Genomic DNA, 25,592 nt, shown 5'->3' with positions numbered 1-25,592 from the left:
GACCCAATATCAAATTTTGACTCTCGTCTATTTTTTCTTTAATTGTTCTCTAATTCCCCACCCCACTGTGGCATCAACAGGGGGTCAAATCTAAAATTTGTTGCATATCATGTGCCTCCAATGTTGATTGCATATACACGGCTTCATTTAAAAAATGTTTTAAAATGTGGCCGTAATTGCATTTTTTGTATTTGACCTTTTAACACCCCCAGGGGGACAGGATGAAAAAATAATGCTGCTCTTGCACCGTCTTGCCATTTGGTGATCATAACTACCAAGTTTGGAGAATTTCTGCATAACGGTTTAGGAGATAGCTTGACAGATAGACAGGTGGTTCAAAGCGATATTGTAAAAATGTAACAGGACATGGGTTGTGGGTTTGCGAGCAAGTCACGAAAGTTGGAGAGGAAAGGGAAAAAGAGACGAAGTAAGGGTAGCGAAAAGAAGAAAAGAAGAGATTGTTTTGGGTAGGGGAAAAGTATAAATATTGGATGGAGCATTGTTCAAATAACTTGTGGCCAGTGGAAGCAGTAAGGCCACCTGAGTCACATGGGGAACTCAGCTCTATATGTCCAGTAGAATAGCTGTTATGCTTGGGGAAGGATTTCAAAAAAAAAATTCTGCAAGTTTCTGTTAAGAATGGGGAAGGAAGATGGGTGAGGACTAAAATGGGAACAATTCGTGAGAGAAAGGGTATGTTGTGGTAAATGGGAGAAGGGGGCGAAAGGTAGAAGTTTTAATATTTTAATTCTGTTGACAGAGAGAGAGGAGGTTGATTTGATTTTGAAACCCTTTTAGTTTTAAAATATGAAAGGTAAAATATTTCACATTAACAAAATGCAGTACAGTGTCAGCATTCAGGATCCTAAAGGAAAATGTTGGAAGCCACAGCATCAAGCTTGCATAAGGCCCCTTTACCACACCATTTCGCTTGAAGGTGGGGAGAGGGCGTGAGGGAGAAATCCGCTGTTTCCAAACCAAATGCAAACTTTCAAGGCCAGAATGAACAGGATCTTTATAGACCAGAACATTGCAGCCAATTGCAGTAGTATCAGTTAGCTTCCTCTTCCTCTTTCTATTCTGATAAATAGCTAGTTTAGCTTCACTAATAACAAAATGACGTGTGGAACATGCACATGTAAGAGTTTTCTTTTTGGTGAACAGTGAACAGGTATCCCAAAAAATTTAAAACTGCTAAGCAAAGAAAGCAAATTCTAAGGAGGGACGTTTTCTCAAAAGTGAATGATTATATATTTGAACTTGAAAATGACAGGAGTTACAAATATGCCTTATGCCATAACCTTCCCTAAGCTAGAAAGTGCTGGTTAAACAATGGTTTTCTATTACTCAATGTGTTTGACAAAATTGTTCATTCTTCAACAATGTCAAAACCCTCAAACATTTACAAATTGTGTGTATATGAATTAGAAGAAACCTGAATTCAGGGTGGATATGTAAGAATTTACAGAACTAAAACCCATTAAAGTGGTTAAACAGTAAAATGGTTGTTTTTTTTTTTGTTTGGCAGGGTGAGGAATGAACAAACATCGACAGCTCATTCACCTTTTGTTGATGAAACCCTCTCAAAAACATCAGTCATGACACATGTAAACGATCACATAAACTACTTCCAAGTCCTGCCAATATCCAAGTATTCCTCTATCCCCATTGCTTCTAGGTACCTATCTAATTCCACCTTGAACCTATCTACTGTTTCTTCATCCACTACCTTTCGAGCTAGACTATTCCATGCATGACCTATTCTCTGAGTGAGCATTACTCCCATACAAACTATCTTGTTTGGTACTCTCAGACTTTGGCCCAATTATTCTTGAAAACCTCTTTGCATTTAGTTTGTCTATACTCTTCATTATCCTAAACATCACTTCTCAGATCCCCTCATAATTTCCTCCTTTCTAATGTTGTTGTTTGTTGTTTGTTGTTGTAATGTGTAAAGCCCCCCCCCCCCTTCCCCCCTAGTTGTACTATAATGTCAGAAGTATCTGTTTGTGTGCCTGTGCGTTTCACTACCATACACTCCTGAACTGCTGGATGGAATGAGTTGAAAACTGGTGGTTGTACTCGGGGTGTGCACGCGAAGGTTTTGGGCAGTATTCATAGTCCTGGGGGGCCAGGGTGGAGAGGGGGGCACCCTAAAGTTCTCCCTATGTAAATATGTATGGCATAAGGCTGATACTTGCGGGAAGAGTTATTACAAGCCATACAAAAATGCACCGATTCTGAGGGAATTAACAGCTGGCAAGGATGGTTTCTTGGCAGGTTAGTTCTAATTTATCCAAAGGGTTCTCCATTTGATCCATAACAAACATCTCTAATGTTGTCTCCACAACTGAAAGTTATACTAACAGTTCTTTAGTTCTTTAATTCCTCTCTCGATCTTTTTTATGCCTCCACCCCCGAAGGTGGCCGGAGGCATTTTTTTTTCGGGTTGTCCGTCCGTCCATACGGGCTAAACCTCGTTTTTTCTCAGCAACCACATGTCCGATTGAAACGAAACTTTCAGGGTAGGATCGACACCCATGTAGAATGTTTTTATGATGATTGTGGTCATAGATCACGTGGTATGGCAGCCATCTTTGATTAAACTCGAATAATTAAAAAATTCTTTCTTGAAAACCGCTGAATGGAAAAATTTGAAACTTGGCACATCGTCAAGTACTTCCAATAGGGAACAAAGGCATGATAATGATGATATCATAGGTGAAGTGGTATACCAGTCAAAAATGTTTTAATCGAATTCCTTATCCTAAAAATGTGAAATTGCATGCGCATGATCTATGAACCATTTGTATTGAAATATTAAATTTATGACATCCTAGGTCACATGATTTGACAGCCATATTGAATTTAACCTAAAACCTTAAAAAAGCATCTTCTCCCAAACCACCAAATCGATTGACTCAAAACTTTACGTGTGACATTGACGAGGCATGGCGATTAAAAGATTATCAAGAAAACATCATTGGTCACATGGTGTGGCAGCCATATTGGATTGAAGGAAAATATTAAATAATTATATCTCTGCAACCGCTTACCCTGACGATGGAAATTTTTACAAATATCGTCCAACACCATTGTTGCATATAGTTTGAAAATGATGTCGTAGGTCACGTGGTTTGGTAGCCATTTTGGATAGAAAAACTAACCTTATCCGATCAACACGAAACTTCACAAACGTGATCCGCTGCCCATATATATGCAGAGTGTACATTTTTAAAGGTTATATGTCATGTGCTATGGCAGCCATATTAGCTTGAAAGCTGATATTTAAATATATCCCTTATCTGCAACTGCTTCACCGATCGATGTGAAACCTGTCATGGCTAGTGAAGATGTGATACTTGAAAACAGCTGTTGGGATTCAATCAAACTTATTTATTTTTAGGACAGTGAATGAGGGCATCTACCCATTGTGGGACTATGTGGAGGCATATTTCCGACAGTCGCATTGTTCTCGTTTATAATGTTACATTTGTGAGATGTTACATTTAAAAACTAGAGCGTTCATAGAACACAATACCCCAGTCAGTGTTGCTTCAATTTTACTTCAATTCTAATAAAATCATGATTTTATTGATTAATTATTCTTTAAAAAAAATCCAAAAGTTTAGTGCTGGTGAAGTAGTTCAGAAGCAGTCCCGAACACCACCTTTATACACCACCCCATTGAACCTGTATTTAAATTGAAGTACTGTAGGTAAACTGTAGGTTTTTGGAACTATTATGACGGGTGATCTGTGTTCCAATGTTCAAACATATAAAATCCAATTGAAATAGACAATGATTGTAAAAGTTGTATAAATAAATAAATTCCTGAATTTACTGCCATTTTCTGCAATATTTATTATATCACCCTATCTAACAAATTACTTTAGTTATTCATGCCTGTTGTATGTGTCCATTACAATATCCTTAGAAACAATGAGTTTCCTGTTTGGAATTGCTTTCAATTTTGTTTGACTGGCAGACAGACAGAGTAAAAAAAATTATCTTGCACCTTTGTGTATCTGCAATCGGGTCAAATTCAGAGACAAAGTATGGCAAAACGAAAGACGTGTCTTTCTATTCATGTTCCGCTTCGTGTTCAAAATATAACATTACATTTAAATAAGTTCTTCTTCGATCATAAACTGATAAGATGCACAGGTGGGCATGAACCAATTTCTTAACATGAACCCTGCTTTTCGCTTCACGTGCGCAGGATAAAAAATGTTGACATGTACACACACACACACACACACACACACACACCTCGTTTTTTTTCATTTCTGTTCCTCACAATTCTATCCCTCTCTTTGATTCACAGACACACACATCTCGTTTTTTCATTTCTTTTCCTCACAATTCTATCCCTCTTTCATTCACAGACACACACACACACACATCTCGTTTTTTTATTTCTTTTCCTCACAATTCTATCCCTCTTTCATTCACAGACATGCACACAGACATACACACACATTAATTAATTGTACAGTATCGGTTGTTCCTCAACTTAAATAATTTAAAGGATTGTTGTAAACACATACACACACACACAGAGTTTACAGTGTATAAGATCATTTGTTTACATTTCCCATTCATTTACATTTCCATCAGTTTACATTTGCTATTCTGCAATCCTCTGGTACCTGTCTGTCTGGTATCGGTCAACATCATGCTTATCTGCTCTGCCAACTCCTTCAATACCCCTGGATACATATTATCTGACCCGTAGAGCTTTATCTTCTCTTAGGCTTCCTAACTGTTTCATTACTTACTCTACGCTTACCTGGAAGGTTATACCAGAAGATGAACTAGTTAGCCATTTAAAGTTGTTGATATTTTAAACTGTTCCTTGGCTTCACAAATTACATTATTCGAATGGGGAGGAGATTTTAGGTTCATTTTATGAACTAGAAACTCCTGCTCCTTCTGGGCACTAATATATACTGTGGAGTGTTTTCATTCTGTACAGTAACTCGTGGGGATGACGTGTTATGCAGCTGGTGGAATATCCTGTGAAGCTCTCAATTATAGTGCGGCTAAAATTCGCGGCCGCGAAAGCCATGAAAACGCAAAGCACACAGCAGTGAATGTAGAAGCAGGTCATGCTCGCGTCTCGTAGATGTTGTTTTGCGTATGTCCAGCTGCTTTATGCATGGCTGGTGAAGGATGGGTTTTATAAATACCGTATGTCAAGCTAGCGGCTCCTGAATTATTATTTTTTGCGCCCCTGAAAAACCGCAAATAGGAACACGGCCGCGAATAGGAAAAAAAAAAAACCCCGCGATTTCGCGGGACACGGCCACGAATAGAAAAAAAACTGCGAATACGCGGGACACTTTTCCGCGAATAGAGAAACAGGTCGCATTTTATAAACCACGAATACGTGGAACCCGTGAATAGAGGGGTCCGACTGTACTGCAATTAGAGTACTGTACTTCATTTCATGTGACAGGGAAATATCTGAGTTATTTTCTGAGTTGGTGGCACTCAATGAAACCTTAAAGAAGATCAGGTCCGAAAGGATTTCATAAAATCCAAGTGGCAGTCCAACTACTCCGATAGTAGTCTCTTCCATTAAACCATTAATCACTATGCTGAAGTCTTCAAAGGTGTAATTGGAGCCTCAAGCTGCAAATCCTGAAACTCAGACAGTGAGGGCAAAACAAATGTTAATACATTCATTAACCGCATCAATAGATTCATATATGCTGGGAAAAAACTCCCTCAAGGCCTTCCAAATTTTCCCTAGATTACAAAGAAAGTTAACTATGACCATTTGTGCTTCCATTAACCTTACCTAACTCAACCCTTTTGCTTGCAAGTTCTATAGTCCCTGCCCTCGTCTCCTCTTTTGTTGCAAGGAAAGGACAAACCAGACTGGAATTGTGGTTAGTGTGAGCTCTGAGTGTGTCTTTGTCTCCAAGGTTCAGTCCATCTCAGCCGGAATTTCACCAATCTCCCTTTCAAGCTCATCTGCACACCAATTTCCTCCCTCAGTTCATCCTCCTATCCACACTCTTCACTCCCACAATCCTCTTGACCCAGGTGTTCTCACAAAACCTGCAGCCTCTCTTGTTGTCTCTCTGTCAATGCCACCGTTTCCAGACCGTAAAGGTAGGCCGGCGTTACACATGACAGCAGAACCTTCCCTTTCAATTTACTTGATATATTTCTGTCTGACATTAATCCCTCCACCTTCCACGCATTCATACCCATCTGAATCCTCCTCTGCACCTCTGCCTCCATGACTTACCATCCCCGGTCACTGTTCCCCTCCCCTCTCCCTCCCCCCCCCCCCCCCCTCACCTCCATGTACCCCCAGATACTCAAACGAATTTCCTTGTCTGATCTACTTCCCTTCCCTAACATGATATTTATTTTCTCTGCTGCCAGACCCACATCACCTCCGTCTTCTCCATACTCTTCTTCAGCCCATGTTTCTCAAATGCCTTATTCTCCCCCAGTACCTCCTGCTTCTCCCACATACTCTCCACCACAACAGCCAGATCATCCGCATCCAGCATCCTCCTCAGAATATCACTCATGTTTACCTTCCTGCTTACTAGCTCATTCACCATGATAAACATGAGTGGAGTGAGAGAGCTTCCCTGCTTCAAACTGATGTTCACACTGAACTCCTCAGATATCTTAGTATCAACCAAAACTCTTCCCCTTGTTCCCTTGTACATCCCTTACACCAACCTAACTTCTGTTTCCGGCACTCCCAACAATCTTGGTGTCGCCACCACCATCTCTCTCCGGACAGTGTCATAGGCCTTATCCAGGTCCACAAATTCCAATGCCAAGTCACCTTGCACCTCCAACCTCTTCTCTACCAGCTGTCTCAGCATGAACATCCCACCCCCTACCCTTTCTAAACCCCTGCTCTTCTCCGATCTCCATCCACACACACTTCCTTGTCGTCCTGTCCAGAATCCTCTCCAGCACCCTCATGACATGACAAGGGAATGTGTAATGCCACTGTACTTCCCTGGATCTTGAACATCACTCTTCCCCTTCCATATCGGCACAATTAACCCTGCACTCGAATCCTCTGGAATTGAACCATCTCTCATACAGTGCCTTCCGAAAGTATTCACACTTCTTGACTTTTAAAAAAATATTGTAGTTACAGCCAGAATTTAAAATGGATTAAATTGAGATTTTAAGGTGAAAGTGGAATTTTTTTCTTCACATTTTTCACAAAATAATTAAAGATGAAATACAGAAATATCCAAAGTATTCAACCCCCTAAGTCAATACTTCGTAGAAGCGCCTTTATCAGCGATTACAGCTTTGAGTCTCCTTCGGTATGTCTATCAGCTTTGCACATCTGGATTTCGGAAGTTTCTCCCATTATTCTTGCAGATTTGCTCAAGCTCTGTCAAGTTGGATGGGGCGTGTCGGTAAACGGCAATCTTCAAGTTTTCCCACATATTCTCAATGGGATTGAAGTCTGGGCTTTGGCTGGGCCAGTCTAAGGTCTTTTGCACTCTGAAATAGGTTATCCTCAAGGATTTGCTTGCATTTTGGCTCCATTCATTGTTCCTTCTTTCCTTATAAGTCACCCTTGCTGCTGAAAAGCATCCCCAGTCCCTGCTGCTGAAAAGCATCCCCACAGCATGATTCTGCCACCACCATGTTTCACGGAATGGATGATGTTAGATGGTTAATGAATGAGCTGTGCTCCGTTTCCACCAGACATAGTGCTTTGCATTCAGGCCAAAGACTTCCATTTTCATCATCAGACCACAGAATATTTTGCCTGGTGCTATGGTTCTTTCATAGACATGTTCATGTCTCCTAGTTACCTAGGAGACATGCTGAATGGAGAAGGTGGATCAGACTCGGCAACGGTTGCTAGAGTGAGATGTGCATGGAAGAAGTTTCGGGAACTGAGTGGCGTGCTGATAAGGAGGGGAGTGTCGTTGAAGCTGAAGGGAAAGGTGTATGCTGCATGTGTGAGAAGTGTTATGATTTATGGGAGCGAGACATGGGTAATGAACGTAGAGCAGCAACGAAGGTTGGAAAGGGTGGAAATGCGAATGGTTCGATGGATGTGCGGAGTATCGTTGAGAGAGAGGAAGACAAAAGATGAATTGCGAAAAATGATGGGAATAGAGACTGTGATTGATGTTGTGAAGAGGAACAGGTTGAGATGGTTTGGTCATGTGTTGAGGAAGGATGAAAGTGACTGGTTGAGAAGAGTGATGGAAATGAATGTAGAAGGAAGTAGAGGACGGGGAAGACCGAGAAAGACTTGGCTAAAGATGGTGGAAGAAGAAATGCGGGCAAGGGGGTTAACAAGGAGAGATGCAGAAAATAGGGCAAGATGGAGAAGATTGTCATGGGGACCGCAAGGCTAACCCCCGCTCTAGCAGGGAAAATGGCCTTAAAATGCATGTTGTTGTGTTGTTGTATGGTTCTTTCATATTCCTTTTTGCAAACTCCAGGTGTGCTGTCATGTGCTTGTTTTTCAGGAGTGGCTTCCATCTGGCCACTCACCCATAAAGCCTACATTTGTGAAGGGACTGTTGTCCTTCCGGCACGTCCATCTCAGTCAAGGAACTCGGTAATTCTGTCAGAGTGGTCTTTGGGTACTTGGTCACCTCCCCGACCTAGTTCCTTGCCCGGTTGCTCAGTTTGGTCAGATGGACAGCTCTAGGAAGAGTCTGCGTCGTTCAATATTCTTTTCATTTCCTAATGATGGTGTTCACTGTGCTCTTTGGAACTTTCAATACTATATAACTTGTTTTATACCCTTCCCCAGATCTATGCTTCCTCACAATTCTATCTCGGAGTTTTACGGAGAGTTCCTTGGACTTCATGGTGGAGTTTCTGCTCCAACATGCACTGTCAACTGTGGGACCTTCTGTCGAAAAGTGTTTCTTTCTAAATTGTGTCCATTCCATTGAACTGGCCACAGGTGAACTCCAATCAAGTTGTAGAGACATCTCGAGGATGATCAAAAGAAATTGGATGCATCTGAGCTCAATTTTTGAATGTCACAGCAAAGGGGTTGAATATTTATTGATACAAGACATTTCAGATTTTCATTTTTAATTGATTTGAAAAAATTCTAAGAAAAATCTTTCAGAAAAGAAGGCCAATCCTTGCGACAAGTTGCAAAAGAATTCCAAGGGTCAGTAAATGCAGTTGCTTGTGCCATTAAACAACATAATGAAACTGGTACAAATGTGGATCGAAAACGTTCTGGTTGACCAAGAATCACAACAGAATCGCAGGACAAGTAATCTGAGTCACCAGCCTGCACAACAGATGATTTACAGCACCGGAAATTGGAGTCCAGCTAAACAGCTCCAACATTGCAACTTTTTCAAGGCCTTCTTTTCTCAAAGTTACAATTGCCTGTCTTTTTTCTGGCATTAGCTGAGCTTTGGCACCCATGTTCATGCAATCTGAAACACAAAAACACTCATTAGATTGTATGGATGGCCTTTCTGTAAACATTTTTTGCAACGCCTGGCAATAATAGACATTGCACGTGATGAAGAAACAAAGCACAAACATTCATTCCACACAGAGCAGAATATTTGTAAACAGTTTGATGAAATGAAACATTAATAACATTAACTTAGCGTTTCATTTTGGATTTCATATTGCACTTTTCGACCTATTCCCAAAAATTGCTTTAAACCTACGTTTCACACTAGAAAGATGCATTGAAGCACAATATATTATCAGTAGATAAGCAGATATATCTTTGGTAAGAGTTTTGTTCACATCCTGTGTTCATTTTGCACATTAAACACGTTGTTGGGTGGACCATAACTTTTTACTGGTAGTATATATATATATATTAGGATGGCCCTTAAACGGGGTGAAAATTTTAAAATATTACTTTGAATGTTCTCATGGCCTAAATGTGATCCATTTGGGATAGAAACACTGCAGTCAAAATTTCATACAAGTCTTTTTATATTTAGAGGTAGTCCAGGCACCTTCAAGAATCAAGATTTAAATATAGAGAGCACACAACAAAATATACTACTAGTCAGGTTCACTATGTTTTTTCGTTCAAAATCATGGTAGATTAGCAAACCTATACATTTTTGGAAACGTTATTACATGGAAAATCTGAAAATCAATGTTTACATTTGCCAATTCCGACCAATTCGATTCGACCAATTCGACCAATCGACCAATTCCATTCGACCAATTCGACCAATCGCTTCGATCGACCATTCGACCGATTCGATCGATTCGATTCGATTCATCGAATTCGATTCGATCGACCATTCGACCAATTCGATTTGCCAATCAATTTGACCGACCTTTGCTTGTGTGGAACGGACTGTGAAAACGATGCGGACTATATTGTCGGATACGACACACAGGACAGTGATGACGAACTCTAAATGGCATATTCTGTAATCGTGTACATAGTGTGTTCAAAAAGTATCCGACCTTTGTTCATAAAAGATACTCGCATCCAGATAAAAAAATTTTTTATAATAATCTCATTCAAAGTAGTCCCCTTGGGCTGCCACACACTTCTCCCAACGGTTCTGCCACTGTCGGAAGCAGCGCTGGAACGCCTCTTTTGGGATGGCGCGCAGCTGGTCCGTCGCATTCCGCATGATGTCTTCTCTGGAGTCGAAGAAGACGGTCAGCATGACTTTGACATTGCTGCGGACCTGCCTTGCTTTTTTTGGCCTCAGGGATGTTGGATGCTTCCATTGTGATGACTGCAACTTGGTTTCTGAGTCGTACACATAAACCCAGGACTCATCGCCAGTGATCACTGTGTTGAGGAAGCTGGGATCGCTGTTCACAGTCTCCAGCATGTCCTGTGCGATCTCCAAACGGAGTTGCTTCTGCTCAATCGTTAGCAGCTTTGGTACGAACTTCGCTGAGATTCTCCTGAAGCCCAAATCCTCCTTCATAATGGAATGAACGGTGTTGAATCTTGCGGATCGTTTCCACTTGGGAATCGCCAAGCTTTACACAAAATTTGATGCAGTAGCGTTGTTCAAGTTTTTCCGTCATTTTGTCAAAAACGAAAATCCGACGGCGCTCACTTACATGTCCTCACTCATCGGCGGTCTGCCGTCGAATGACAACTTCTGCAGGTGGGAAAAAATTCACGCGTGCGCATTAGGATTGCCTACATACGTGCACCAATCAACGCCTCCCTAGCTTCTTTTTTTACGCACGAAAAATAAAGGTCGGATACTTTTTGAACACAGTAGTATGTTTGATGCCATTGACTGCCTGTGTATATTTTGTCATTGACTGCCTGTGTAGATGTGAAGTTATACTGACTCCATGTGTATATATGATTTTGCTGACTGCCTGTGTATGTTTGGTGATATGAATTATTGTGACACATTTTGATGTTATTAACTGCCTGTACAAAATGATAACATCTATTTGATTATGCAACTTATCGCGAATATAAAGACAGTATTTTGCAATTCAAAACCTTTGATTCGTGTCTTACCATTCCCCATAGCACTAATTTGATACTTTCATTGGATTCCTTGTCCCTGAAAATATAGATTTAGTATATTTTAAAAAGTTTTTAGGGTAATTAGAGGCAGAAATATAACAAAATATGTATTTTACAGTGGCCATTTTGAAAATCCAAAATGGCCGCCATACAGGTATCTCTCCAAATGTAAACATTGATTTTTAGTTTCCTTATGCTATAACCTTTCCAAAAATGTATAGGTTTGCTAATCTACCATGATTTTGAACGAAATATAATTTATTGACATAGTGAACCTGACTATACTGTACAAATACACTTCTTAAAGTTCTTTTCATTTCTCATTCTATTTAATATTGCTGATGTTATTATATTCCTCAGGATTGTGACCATGGCTCAAGGCTACTTCTGTTAGTACAAAAGTTGCCTTTCGATCAGACATCTGTGTATGATCAAGAGTAGCGGCAAAAGTCGGAGTGATAATGTTTGTACTGCCCCTGCATTTCTTAGCAGGAGTAACACCTACAGCTCCTTGAGGATCATCATCATCTGTTGTCTCTTCACCACTACTACTTGAAGATGCTAGCACCGACCGCGATGTTGAAGCCTCTTGGTCAGTGAGGGCCTTTTGCTGTCTGCGCACATCTGCTTGCCTTTTCAAGGCCTGACGTTCTTCCTTCTCAGCCAGGGCCTTATCAACTGACCCCATTGTTCCTTGGCGTCCTTTCTCACGTTGGGCGAGGAGAAATTTTTTGTCTTCTGGGATTTTGATCAAAGAAACAGCATCTGCATGAGCTATGTCAAATAGGTCATCTAAAGAATTCACAAACTCATCTTGATTCTTCTTTTGACCATCAGTTGCCTGCTTCCTAAGCCTCTTGAGGTATTTCCATCTGCCAAAGAGGGTTTCCAGCTTTTTGATACAATGCTGCTCTGCCTTTATGGGGATCCGAGCCCGATCAACCCAGATAGGGAAAGCTCTCGAACAGTTTCTGTGCAAGAGATTCGCACAGTCTTTTTCTCATTGAGATGCCGGTGTATAAAGAATCCAAGTACTTGCTGGTTTGATGGAAGCTTTGCACCAACAAATTCTGTTGTTGCACTGCCTAACAAGAACACTTCACATTTCTTTCTAGTCGTTGCCATACTGACTCAATCTGTGAAAGAGAAAAAATAGGAATGTCAGAATCTAATATAAATTTACAAGTACTTTTACATAATTATTTACAACATTTATGACTGAGATACGAGTACAAGATGTATAAGGGTGAGAGCTCTTATTTTAATGTCCTTTTGACAATCATTTACACATATATTTAAAGGGCCACAGACACAGAAAATCATGTTTGGTTTAATTAATAGATATTGCTTCACTTAACACTTAATCGTCTTTTTTTTGAATAAATATCACTCGATTGGCCCCCGCCACCCAAAAAACGGCGATTTGATTGCTCATGTGACTGGCTACGTCATCGAGGGAATTTTTGTTGCTGCTGGTAGTTTTTAATAATGATTTTGACTATCAGAAGATTATTGGTCAGGCAGTTATCATTGCGTGCTGAGAAACCTTTCCCTCGATTACATCACACAGGTGACATCATGAATGAACATCACGATTTTCGGGGCGGGACTCCAATACCAGCTAAAAACTACCAGCAGCAACAAAAATTCCCTCGATGACGTAGCCAGTCACATGAGCAATCAAATCGCCGTTTTTTGGGTGGTGGGGCCCAATCGAGTGATATTTATTCAAAAAGAAAGACGATTAAGTGTTAAGTGAAGCAATATCTATTAATTAAACCAAACATGATTTTCTGTGTCTGTGGCCCTTTAAATTCAATGTATACACGCTTATTTTATTTTCAATAACTAGGGCATGCCCGTACTATATCTATATCTAAAATTATATCCCCCCCCGCCCCCTCTATTTACATGAAATGGTTTGGTCCAAAGCGAACGGCTTGCGAGTGGTGACAATCCCCCCCCTCTATTTACATGCAATGGTTTGGTCCAAAGCGAACGGCTTCCGGAGTTTGGTAAAGAAATCGCCATCGCGTGCACAAACGCGCAGGAAAGCGAATGAAACGCAAATTCGTTTTTATTAGTTGTAAAACATAGTTTAACGCCAACATAGTTTGCAAACGTGAAATAAATGAATACGCTCTCAAATGTGCCATCCGAGGCAGAGTGTGCCCGCCACGTTCGGCACACGCGATCGTTCGCTGCTCTCTGATTGGTTGAATCGTTTTTTGGACATAGCTCGGTAAGTAATTGTCCGATTAATATGAAACCTTGAAAAGGCACATCCTCGGGTCCCCAGCAATATACCTGGCAAGTTAAAAGTATATCGGACCCGTGGTTGTCGAGAAACAGCGGTCACAGACAAACAAACGTACAGACAGACAGAGATTACTGGAATTATAGATAGATATTATGTATTTTATAAACTTATCAGTGTAAGTAAGTATATATTATGCACTGCCATATTGCAATCATTATATCTTATTTAATATGTAAGTTACACGTCTATTTTAACTCATTATAACAATAATTTACTGATGTATCTGTGATAAACTTAATTTAACTAGTTGATTGTGTTACCTCTTACTCCAGTCCATAGATGTGATAATTATTCATAAGCATGTTTTATCAAACGGTTTTATTTATTCCTGTGATACATACTGTATTATTTGTGATATGTGTTTATAGTATTATGTGGTGGTGAGGTGTTTTAAATTACATGGGGGTGAGGTGTTTTGAATTACGTGGTGGTGAGGTGTAATCGTCCCAAACTTCCAGTCTGCACCTACCCCTCCCGTATGTATGTGCTGAGGGTTTCTTTTTTGAATTTTATATATACAGTATTTTCAACCGAAATCTTCAACCTAAATTGCTTATAAAAATGTAATATCACAAACACTACAAATAAATTTGTGCAAAATAATTGTTTGTATTATGATTGGTGTAAATCATGACAACACAGCAACTCAGGTGCAGTCATTATCCTCAGCTAAAATAAGCCCGTTCCTCAGTAACGACGCGTGGTGAGGCGAGCGCAGCGAGCCGAGCCAAGCTAGTATATATATATATATATATATATATATATATATATATATATATATATATATATATATATATATATATATATATATATATATATATATATATATATATATATATATATATAGTAAAAGGTTGGGGCTGTTTGGATTATGCATTTGTAAACAAAGAAAAGTGCTTCCAACCAGAAGGTAAAACTACGTCGACTCCACTAATTTGAGCCTGTGGTCACGTGTTGGTGCTCGAGGTCAGATGGAGGAATTTTTTTAAATTTTGCAACCCTCAAGCAAATAAACGTCAAAGAACATTATTTATGGGCTGCTCTGCTATTTTAGCTCACCTGGAACGAAGTTCAGGACAGTTTATGCGATGGCGTGTCCATCAGTCGATAAACACTTGAATCATCTTCTCCGAAACCGCTGATGGGATTGCGACCAAATTTGGCACAAAATATATTTGCTGTGTTGTGACTAAAGTTTGTTCACGGCATTAAAATAAATGGGGGTCTACCGGGAGTCAAAGTGGATCCAGGTTTGACCCCCCCCCCCCCCCCCCCCCCCCCAAAATAGGAATTTGCTTTTTCCTCTGAAACTACACACCATTTCGATCAAACTTTACCACAACTTTCATCACCCGTGACGTACGAAAGTTTGTTCACGGCATTAAAAAAAATCTGCCCCTTTAGAGGTGTACGGGGGGGTTACCCCCCATAATCGGTATTTGCTTTCTTATCAGAAACTACACATGCAATTCTGATGAAACTTGACCACAACCTTAATCACCCGTGTTGTACCAAAGTTTGTTCCATGAGGGATCCAGATCCTGCCTATCAGTGGGATACAAAATGTAAACTATTCAGCCTGGCAGAGGTATGCACTCTCCTGAGCTGTTATATTTAATTTATGTGTAATGGTTCTACTTAATCCCTTCCCTGTACCCAGGGGATGGGGGGAGGGTGGGGGTGGGTTCTTTGTAAGGTTAGCCTGTGTATTCCTCATGTGACGTCGCCCCATTTGCCGCTTTTAATCTCAACAATCCACCAATAATCCGCTTCGCCAAACCTAAATTCAACAACCCCTCCTTCACCCAATTGGTCTTTCCTTCAACACCATAGTTGGTTTACTCTCGTCGTTTGGTCCGTCTGTACATTCAATCCACTCACTCGATTAATCCCTCACAACTGACATTGTGTGTTAAATATAAATTTTCCTTAGTGGGTATAGGGAAGTGCTTTAGGCATCCACAAAAATATAAAATAAAACGAGAGCAATTCGACTGTGCCAATATGCCTCCGCATTGTCCCACAATGGGTAGATGCCCTCGTTTACTGACCTAAAAATAAACAAGTTTGATTTAAATCCCTTCAGCTGTTTTCAACTATCACATTTTCACCAACCATAACAGGTTTCACATCGATCGGTGAAGCGGTTTGAGAGAAGGGATTTTAAAAAAATATTGGCTTTCAAGCTAATATGGCTGCCACACCACATGACATATGACCTTTAAAAATGTACACTCTGCATATGTATGTCTGGGATCACATTTGTGAAGTTTTGTGTGGATCGGTTAAGGTTTGTTTTTCTATTCAAGATGGCTGCCAAACCACATAACCTACGACATCATCATTTTCAAAGGATATGCAACAATGGTGTTAGATTATATTTGTAAAATTTAGCATCGATCGGGTAAGCGGATTAAGAAATATAATTATTTAATATTTTCCTTCAATCCAATATGGCTGCCACACCATGTGTCCATTGATATTTTCGTGATCAACTTTTAATCACCATGCCTAGTCAATGACACATGTAAAGTTTCAAGTCAATCAATTTGGTGGTTTGGGAGATGTTTTTTAAAGGTTTTCGGTTAAATCCAATATGGCTGCCAAACCATGTGACCTATGATGTCATAAATTTAATATTTCAATACAAATGGTTCATAGATCATGTGCATGCAATTTCAGATTTTTAGGATACGGAATTCGATTAAAACATTTATGGCTGGTATACCACTTCACATATGATGTCATCATCATCATGCTTTTGTTCCCCATTGGGAGTACTTGACAATGTGCCAAGTTTCAAATCTTTCCATTCAGTTTCCGAGAAATATTTTTTTAATTATTTGCGTTTAATCCAAGATGGCTGCCATACCACGTGATCTATGACGTCACAATTGTCATAAAAACATTCTGCATGGGTGTCACTCCTACCCTGAATGTTTCATCTCAATCAGCTATGTGGTTGCTGAGAAAAACGAGGTTTAGCCCGTGCGGATGGACGGACATACGGAAGGACAATCCAAGAACATAATGCCTCCGGCCACCTTCGGGGCGGAGGCATAAAAACATTTATTTCTTCAAAATGCCAACAGGATTAGAACATCACAGGGCAACGCCGAGTACTCTACTATTAAAACATATAGCAAGTGTTAAAACTCAATAGTTTTGAAATGAGTCAATAACATTGTCAGAAAATTTACTATCAGGGCTATCACCCAGTGAATCTACAATCTACATTCATTATGTAAATAGTACATCTTCTACTAACCTGTCAACCCCCCCACCCCCCTCCCCTTTCCCCTTTCCTCTCATTTGTGGAACCACCTTCTGGAGGCCGTTCAATCACACTCTTGCCTCCGGGGATTCGCGTTGGCTCTACACCACCTTCTGATGTCTTCCTCCATCCATTCCTATGATCTTTTCTAGCCCGAGTAACCCCGAAACTCGATCTCCTTATTGCACGATACTGTACCTTCCCTTCCAATCTTCTTTCTTTCTTGTCATTCATTTTCTTGCTTATTTGTGCCTGTTCCATTATTCCAATGTCGGTACATTGCCTTTTTGCCTTCTTTTCATGAAGTGCTTCAGGAATTTTAGATGCTGGAATGCACCGATTGTTGCCTACATGTTTAAAATGTACTTTTAAACTGGTCTGTTGGCTGGCTAGTGACATTTCTCTATTATTTGTGTGGTTGGCAAGTTGTGGTTTGTTGCATTTTTAATTCTATAACAGCAGACAGAATGTAAAAGATGTGCTTATAAATGGAAGTATAAAGGTGCAAATTTTGCAACACGACATGCAAGTTGTTAAGAGTATTTTAACAGCTTGCTATTAATGTTTCTCAATGTTGTTGCTACCCCTTAGGTGTTTGTTTACGAGCACAATGGACAACGTTGGGATGGCCGAGGCATTCTTACAGGAAGAGCAGGATTTGCAGGGTTGGCCACCCCTGGTGATGGATCCTTGCTCATTCATGAATTGCGGCTGACTGATGGAGGATTTTTTGCCTGCCAGGTCTACAACCTTCCTGAGAATGGTGGTTCAGTTTGGATTCAGCTGCATGTAATGCGATCTGGTACCTGATCCGTATCTTGATTTGATTCCTGCAGTACCTGAACTGAACTTTTGCTAGCCATAATCAATATGGGACTTTTGAAATGACGTATGAATGCAAACAAGGCCTTTTGCACATGTGCCGTGTGTGTTTTCATTGACTCACTTCTGTGAGATGGGGTGATTTTAATCTGCCATTGCTGGGGTGAACTCTAAATCAAATAGTCTTTCAAACATAATTTTCAGGATTTGGACGAAAGAGTGGCAATTTCAAAATGGATAACCATTATTTTTGTTCCTGGATGCAATTCGGAATCGCAAAAATATAGGGAATACTTGTATGAGAAATATCCGTGGACGCAAGGTGCTGATACATCTGGCTCTCGCGTAAATATAGCTCACACAAGCTTTACTTATTTTCACATCGAGAAGGTGTCCTTTGTCAAAACATTGGTAGCCATTCTTTGTTGGTAATGACATATAGCATCGCCTTTCCAATTTCAGACGTCCATTAAATAAATTACAAAGCTTGCCATATTCATAGGAGGCACCTCCTGCAAGGTTCAAAGTCCACTCACTGGCAGAGATTGTCAAGAGTTTGGGGAGCACCCGCCCATCCACAGTTCAGGCCTCGCACCACCTGTCCATGTCGTTGGCAGCCTGCAGTACAGGCACAGCTGTAAGATATCAGCCTTGTCGGAGATATGAGAAAGTTCTCCAACTCTGTCGTTGTGCAGAGGCGTTTAATAATTGTGCCTCATGTTGAGGCACAACGTTGTGCCTCACCTAGTTGTGCCTCACGCGAGGTCCCGTTCGCTCGCAGCACCACGTCTCGCTCCAAGCACCAAGCACCGCTCCAAACACCCAGCACTGCTCCAAGCACCACGACAAGAACCCAGGGAAGATGACGAACCACCAGGGAAGAAGAACGCAGGGAAAGAGAACCAGGGAAGACGACGACCGAACCAGGGAAGACGACGACCGAACCAGGGAAGCCGACCATGGAAGCCGATGACCGAACACCCAGAAAACCCGCCAGCCAGTCGTTTTGTCCCCCGTGGTCTGACGTCAGCTCTCCCGCGTTACCAATCAGTCCCTCCTTTCTTTGTGGTCTTTCCCGCCTTCTGACGTCACCGGCGCTTGTCCTCCAACTAGCGACCTGCTTTTAAGTAATGGTTTGGCGCCTTCGGCACTGATTGGCCGAGTGTTCGCGCCTTCGGCACTGATTGGCCGAGTGTTCGCGCCTTCGGCACTGATTGGCCGAGTGTTCGCGCCTTCGGCACTGATTGGCCGAGTGTTCGCGCCTTCGGCACTGATTGGCCGAGTGTTCGCGCCTTCGGCACTGATTGGCCGAGTGTTCGCGCCTTCGGCACTGATTGGCCGAGTGTTCGCGCCTTCGGCACTGATTGGCCGAGTGTTCGCGCCTTCGGCACTGATTGGCCGAGTGTTCGCGCCTTCGGCACTGATTGGCCGAGTGTTCGCGCCTTCGGCACTGATTGGCCGAGTGTTCGCGCCTTCGGCACTGATTGGCCGAGTGTTCGCGCCTTCGGCACTGATTGGCCGAGTGTTCGCGCCTTCGGCACTGATTGGCCGAGTGTTCGCGCCTTCCGCACTGATTGGCCGAGTGTTCGCGCCTTCCGCACTGATTGGCCGAGGTGTCCACGGTCGGTGGCCAATCGGTGTGCCGCTTCCTTCCCCCAACCAATCACACGTTCCCTGGGCGTGGCTATTGCTTGCCTTGCACGATGCTCGTTACTATGCCAGCTGGTGATGTGGCTGGCTGCGGCCCCATCGACGGTGCCCCGATCTGGCTTCCTGCCTGTTCTTCCTGTAAGTCTTTTTGTGGCGGAGAGGAATTAATTAATGTGTGCACTAAGGGACCTATCTAAGTGTCTATATGAGTGCGTTGCCATAAAGGACACTGGATTGCTCACAGAGGGAACGGCAAACAAAGGAATTTTACCCATAATCCCTGTACTAATTAGCATGCCCCGCCCCCTCGTGGCGGGACACAGATACAACTTATTCCGACATTCGGGCTACACAAAGAACTTATTACAGGTAGATTCCCTATCACGATAGTCGAGTACCTACCTATGCAGATCTACTTGGATCTGGATATTCCTCGACCCCCGCCCTTCCCCCCCCCCCCCCCGACATAACAATACATCAGCATGCCCTGATGGCCACTGCTGCTAGGATCGCTTCATTTTGAAAGTCCCATGTTTAATGAGCTAGTATCATCTAATAAATTATCCATTATTTTGTAAAAGAAAAAAAAAAAAATATTCTGAGAAATCTATTAATTTTGTTGTTCCTTCAGATAATGCTACTATTCCAACATTGTCAAACAAATCAACAAAAGTGAGCAACACCGAGTTCAACAACAGCCATTTGGAAGTTGACAACGATGAAAAGGACATGCCTCTCTGGCTCATATTATGCTCAATTGTTCCATTTGGCATTGGTTTGCTTGTCGTGTTTGGGCTATGCGTTCGTAAGATTTGGACAGAGTATGATCCCAGGTGAGTGCATTCATTCATTGTGTGTGTGTGTGTGTGTGTGTGTGTGTGTGTGTGTGTGTGTGTGTGTGTGTGTGTGTGTGTGTGTGTGTGTGTGTGTGTGTGTGTGTGCGTGCGTGCGTGTGAGATGTAATAATTGTTTGATGTTTGAAGGGTTGACTGACTGCCTGGACGCAACTGAGGTTGTGGATCTACTGATGTACCATCTATTGATGTGGATCCATGATCGTGGTTGTGGATCCGCCGTTTGGAGAGGTCCTGGGCTGAAAGGATCGAAACCTCGAGGAAGAATGGTGCCCAGCTGATGATCCATGCAGTCGGGAAACTAGTCAATTGCTTACAGGTTAAGGTTCTTGCTTTAGGTGGAGAAACTATGTTTGAGGTTTACAATATAAATAAAGTTGAATATGGGATGTTGTGAAATTAACATCATTTACAACAATCCTTTAAATTATTTATATTTAAGTTTAGGAACAACCGATACTGCACAATTGTGTGTGTGTGTGTGTGTGTGTGTGTGTGTGTGTGTGTGTGTGTGTGTGTGTGTGTGTGTGTGTGTGTGTGTGTGTAAAAGAGAGAGAATTGTGAGGAACAGAAATGAAAAAAACGAGGTGTGTGTGTGTGTCTGTGTGTAGCCTCTGTCTGTGTGTAGCTCTGTCTGTCTGTCCATTCTTCTCCCTCTCTCATCCTGCCCCCATCTGTTTTTCTCCAGGCGACATCATTTCCATGAAGTTGAGAGTGAAGTGGAACTTTTTGGTTCAACAGAAGCATTTTCAAGAACACAAGTTTCTAATTAATTCGCACAATTTTCCTTTACCTCTGGTGGTTTTGGTTTTTTCTTTTAATTGATTTGTTGATTCCCTGTCTGTTTTCTTTTCTTTTTTGTACATCTCAGGAAAGTAGTGACTTGGTAAAATGACTTGAATTGTATGTGTAGATTTTTGGTTATTGAACTTCAGTTTATATGCACATGTTTTCTGGGAATAAACATTTGAAACACAAACGGCCGGAAGGAGGATTCGGGAGAAAGAGGAGAGGATGGAAAGGGAGAAGGATGGAGTTGTTTGAGATGCTCTTGATATTTTGGATTGGGGGTGTATTATAATTATTATTGATGCTTACTTATTTCTCTAGCTTGTGAAGGGTTCTATATTTTATAAGTGTTGGGTAATAAAATTTGCAACGAGAATGCACTCGAGGGAGGTGCTGACTTGTGCTGTTGTGTTTCTCTTCTAAGAGGTCAACGTTGTTTTGTCATTCGTACAATAGTCAGGTTCACTATGTCAATAAATTATATTTCGTTCAAAATCATGGTAGATTAGCAAACCTATACATTTTTGGAAAGGTTATAGCATAAGGAAACTAAAAATCAATGTTTACATTTGGAGAGATACCTGTATGGCGGCCATTTTGGATTTTCAAAATGGCCACTGTAAAATACATATTTTGTTCTATTTCTGCCTCTAATTACCCTAAAAACTTTTAAAAATATACTAAATCTATATTTTCAGGGACAAGGAATCCAATGAAAGTATCAAATTAGTGCTATGGGGAATGGTAAGACACGAATCAAAGGTTTTGAATTGCAAAATACTGTCTTTATATTCGCGATAAGTTGCATAATCAAATAGATGTTATCATTTTGTACAGGCAGTTAATAACATCAAAATGTGTCACAATAATTCATATCACCAAACATACACAGGCAGTCAGCAAAATCATATACAGTATACACATGCAGTCAGTATAACTTCACATCGACACAGGCAGTCAATGACAAAATATACACAGGCAGTCAATGGCATCAAACATACACGATTACAGAATATGCCATTTAGAGTTCGTCATCACTGTCCTGTGTGTCGTATCCGACAATATAGTCCGCATCGTTTTCACAGTCTGTTCCACACAAGTCCGCATCGTGATTGGCAAATCGAATGGTCGATCGAATCGAATCGATCGAATTGGTCGAATGGTCGATCGAATCGAATTGGTCGAATGGTCGATCGAAGCGATTGGTCGAATGGTCGAATGGAATTGGTCGAATCGAATTGGTTGGAATTGGCAAATGTAAACATTGATTTTCTGATTTTCCATGTAATAACGTTTCCAAAAATGTATAGGTTTGCTAATCTACCATGATTTTGAACGAAAAAACATAGTGAACCTGACTACAACAACAATTTTAGAAGTGAAAGAACTCTGCAAGCACATTCCTAGTATGTAGGGATAGCAAATTTCTTTCATTCTGTTCATTGTTACAACTTGCAGTTTTTGTTTCACATGCAGCCATTTGTGTAGCCATTTATGTAGTTTTTTTTTGTAGATTTATGTAGCCATGTAGCCATAGCCAAATAGCCATTTCACATCACATTTCAGCATTTCACATGCAATTTCACAATTTTTAGCCCTGGTGTTGGCTTAGCGGTTAGCATGCCGGCTTGGGATCCTAGGATCCTGGGTTCGAATCCCGGCCGATCGCTGAATTAACGCCAGGGGGGTTGACTCAGCCTGTCATCCTTCTGAGGTCGGCAAATTGAGTACCAGCTTGCTGGGATGAATGATCACGGTGTGTACCCCGGCTTAGAATAGGTACACCGTATCCCTGCGCATCGTAAGAGAGCGTGACCAAGGGTTGGCGTCAGGAAGGGCATCCAGCCATTAAAACATTGCCTCAAACAGGGAACCATGATTGTCATGGGGCCCGCAAGGCTAACCCCTGCTCTAGCGGGGAAAATGGCCTTAAAACGATCATTCATATGCAGCACTGAATGAATGAATGAATATGAATGATCGTTTTAAGGCCATTTTCCCCACTAGAGCGAGGAAACTAGATGGTTTCACATGCAGCACTGTAATGTTATTTTTGCTATCGATGTTTTATTTCACTATGAAAGGCTCCTGACTCCTAGATCGAAAACTGCTTGGCCCGCTTCCCTCCAATTTTGCATATGTGGGCAGATCACATGTGCAAAATAAATTTCTACCTCTGCCCCCCCATCCCCCTTTCCGAGGATAGGGAGGCGACACCTAAGTTAGAGTGTATATCAACATTTGTGTAGTCCTGCTTTAAAACCTCATTTTGGGCTCCACAGTCATCTCATTTATTCTGGCTTCTGACTGAATTTTTTTAATCCCTGGTTAGTGTCAGTTTTTTCTACTCCTCGGGCACGGCGAAAGTTACTCTTTTTGACTGCACACCCTTTTGATGTGCTTCCTGTCTTTCTCTGCTCAGCACTTGGATATTATGATCATTGCATTTGTTTGTTTGGCTGTTTGTCGGCAAACTACCTCGACAATATGAGCGTCTAGAATCGCAAAGTTTGGCACGGAGCCTCATATTGTACACACAAGCGATTATCCCAATACTCAAGGGTCGGCTTATGGCTGCGGCATGAGTACATGCAGTCCGATACTAAATTTCATTTATATTTTTCCTTGAGAGCTCAAAGTTTAACTCATCTGGGACATTCATATTATGACATTTATATTATGAAACATTCATATTATAAAACTGTTCCCAATATGGCGATGTCTCGTTATTCTGCCGACAAATACAGTCATGGCGTTGGTAATAAAAAAAATTTAAAAACCACCTTTAGAGGCCATTTTTCCCCGCAAAGCGGGGGTTGGCCTTTTTCGGGAACCGTGGTTGTTGTTGTTTTTCGGTCCCCTTTTTGAAGCAATGTTTTACGGCCGGATGCCCTTCCTGATGCCGACCCTTTTTGCCGCCTTTAACGACAAACAGGGAATTACCAGTGAACTGGTACTCAATTTGCCGACCTCGGAAGGATGAACAGGCTGAGTCAACCCCCCTGGCGTTAATTCAGCAATCGGCCGGGATTCGAACCCAGGGTCCATTGGATCCTAAGCCGGCACCCTAGCCGCTAGCCCAACACCAGGGTTCTAACCCAACACCAGGGTTTAGCCCAACACCAGGGTTCCCAACACCAGGGTTGAATGATCAAATGTTGCTCTTGTTGCTAATCAAATGTTCTTGTAGATTGCTAATTGGTGGTGGTGGGTTGTAAATGAGTTGTAAATTGCTAATCAAATCAATAAAATCAAATGTTGCTCTTCTGAAGGGGTTTTTATTTCCTTTATACATAACTTTTTTTTTCTTTTCATTAGGAAATTAAGTCACAAATTGACATCCATTAAACCCACAAGTATACTTTTGTTAAATTTCAGATTCAGATTCATACGTTAGATTGGCCATAACTCCCCAAAAACTGAAGAACATTATTAAATGATTTGTCTGTCTTATGAGAATATAATTAGTTGCAGTATTTTGAGCCTGATTCGGTGATGTGCAGCCAAATGAACCTGGTGCTCTCATTTGCAACAAGAAAATTAAAGTAAAGAAAAGGGAGGTGCTGAACAAGAAAACGTGTTTCACTGAGATTATTATTGCATCTGTTGCATGCAAGTTGCACTCCATATCTACAAAGTGAACACAAAGACATTCTGACCGTTGCAATTGATGAATGTAGTGCAGTGCAGGATGATGTATCCCAAAGGTTATTGCAAGGGACTAATTCGGTGATATTTTAAAAGATTAAGAGAAATTTTTAAAATTTTAAACAGAGATTTTAAAGAGAGATTTTAAAATAATGAAGGATACAGATAAAATAAGTGGAGGTTTTTCAGGAGAATGAGCAGTGGCAGGACCAGGAGTTACAACGTGACAGTAGAGATAAGATAGGACAGGGGAAGACCAAAAAAAATTCGCTATTTTGAGAGCGTGATGCAAGGCAAACGACCATGAGAGATCGATCATGTATATATTTTGCTGTACCAGTCTGGAATTTCAACAATTGTTGCCAATTTTATAAGAATATCACTTGTCGATCGTTTATTCTTTTTGTTCGGTTTTTTATTTTGGGTCTTTAATTTTTTTTTTTTAATGGTCAAATTTTAATCCATCATCATCATGCCCTCTGCAGAGTGCTGCTGAAGCAGTTGTGGGCTACAGTCCTGATTAGGGGTGGAATTTGGACGGAGTGAAGGCGATAGCTCACCTACTCTGCAAAGGACACAGAGGCATCTTTATTGGACATCCATCTGAGGGACGGCATACACATTGATGATTCACCTTGCCACGAAACATCAGGATGACGCTTTATAGCTGGGTCGGGATTCAAACCCGAGCTGGACAGCTTAGCATACCCCACTAGTGTGTGTGTGTGTGTGTGTGTGTGTGTGTGTGTGTGT

General features: G+C 41.3%; 1 protein-coding gene across 4 annotated transcripts in view; it reads left to right on the top strand.

Annotated features, from left to right (window-relative positions):
- Positions 1-24,458, top strand: part of LOC137432965 (myelin protein zero-like protein 2) — a 32,173-nt gene extending 7,715 nt beyond the window's left edge. For 3 of the 4 annotated variants that reach the window (XM_068125327.2, XM_068125334.2, XM_068125343.2), the window contains exons 5-7: positions 17,668-17,878; positions 20,180-20,381; positions 21,091-21,571. In XM_068125327.2, the coding sequence (XP_067981428.1) occupies positions 17,668-17,878; positions 20,180-20,381; positions 21,091-21,175 (498 nt within the window). In that variant the 3' untranslated portion in view covers positions 21,176-21,571. Of the gene's footprint in view, positions 1-17,667; positions 17,879-20,179; positions 20,382-21,090; positions 22,806-24,250 lie in introns of those variants that run through there. The other variant, XR_013624201.1, reaches the window with a different exon arrangement.
- Positions 24,459-25,592: the final 1,134 nt, after the last annotated feature.

Source organism: Myxine glutinosa, chromosome 1, assembly GCF_964187855.1.
Source record: "Myxine glutinosa chromosome 1, kmMyxGlut1.1, whole genome shotgun sequence".
NCBI lineage: Eukaryota > Metazoa > Chordata > Myxini > Myxiniformes > Myxinidae > Myxine > Myxine glutinosa.
This window is presented reverse-complemented; position numbering and strand designations above follow the sequence as displayed.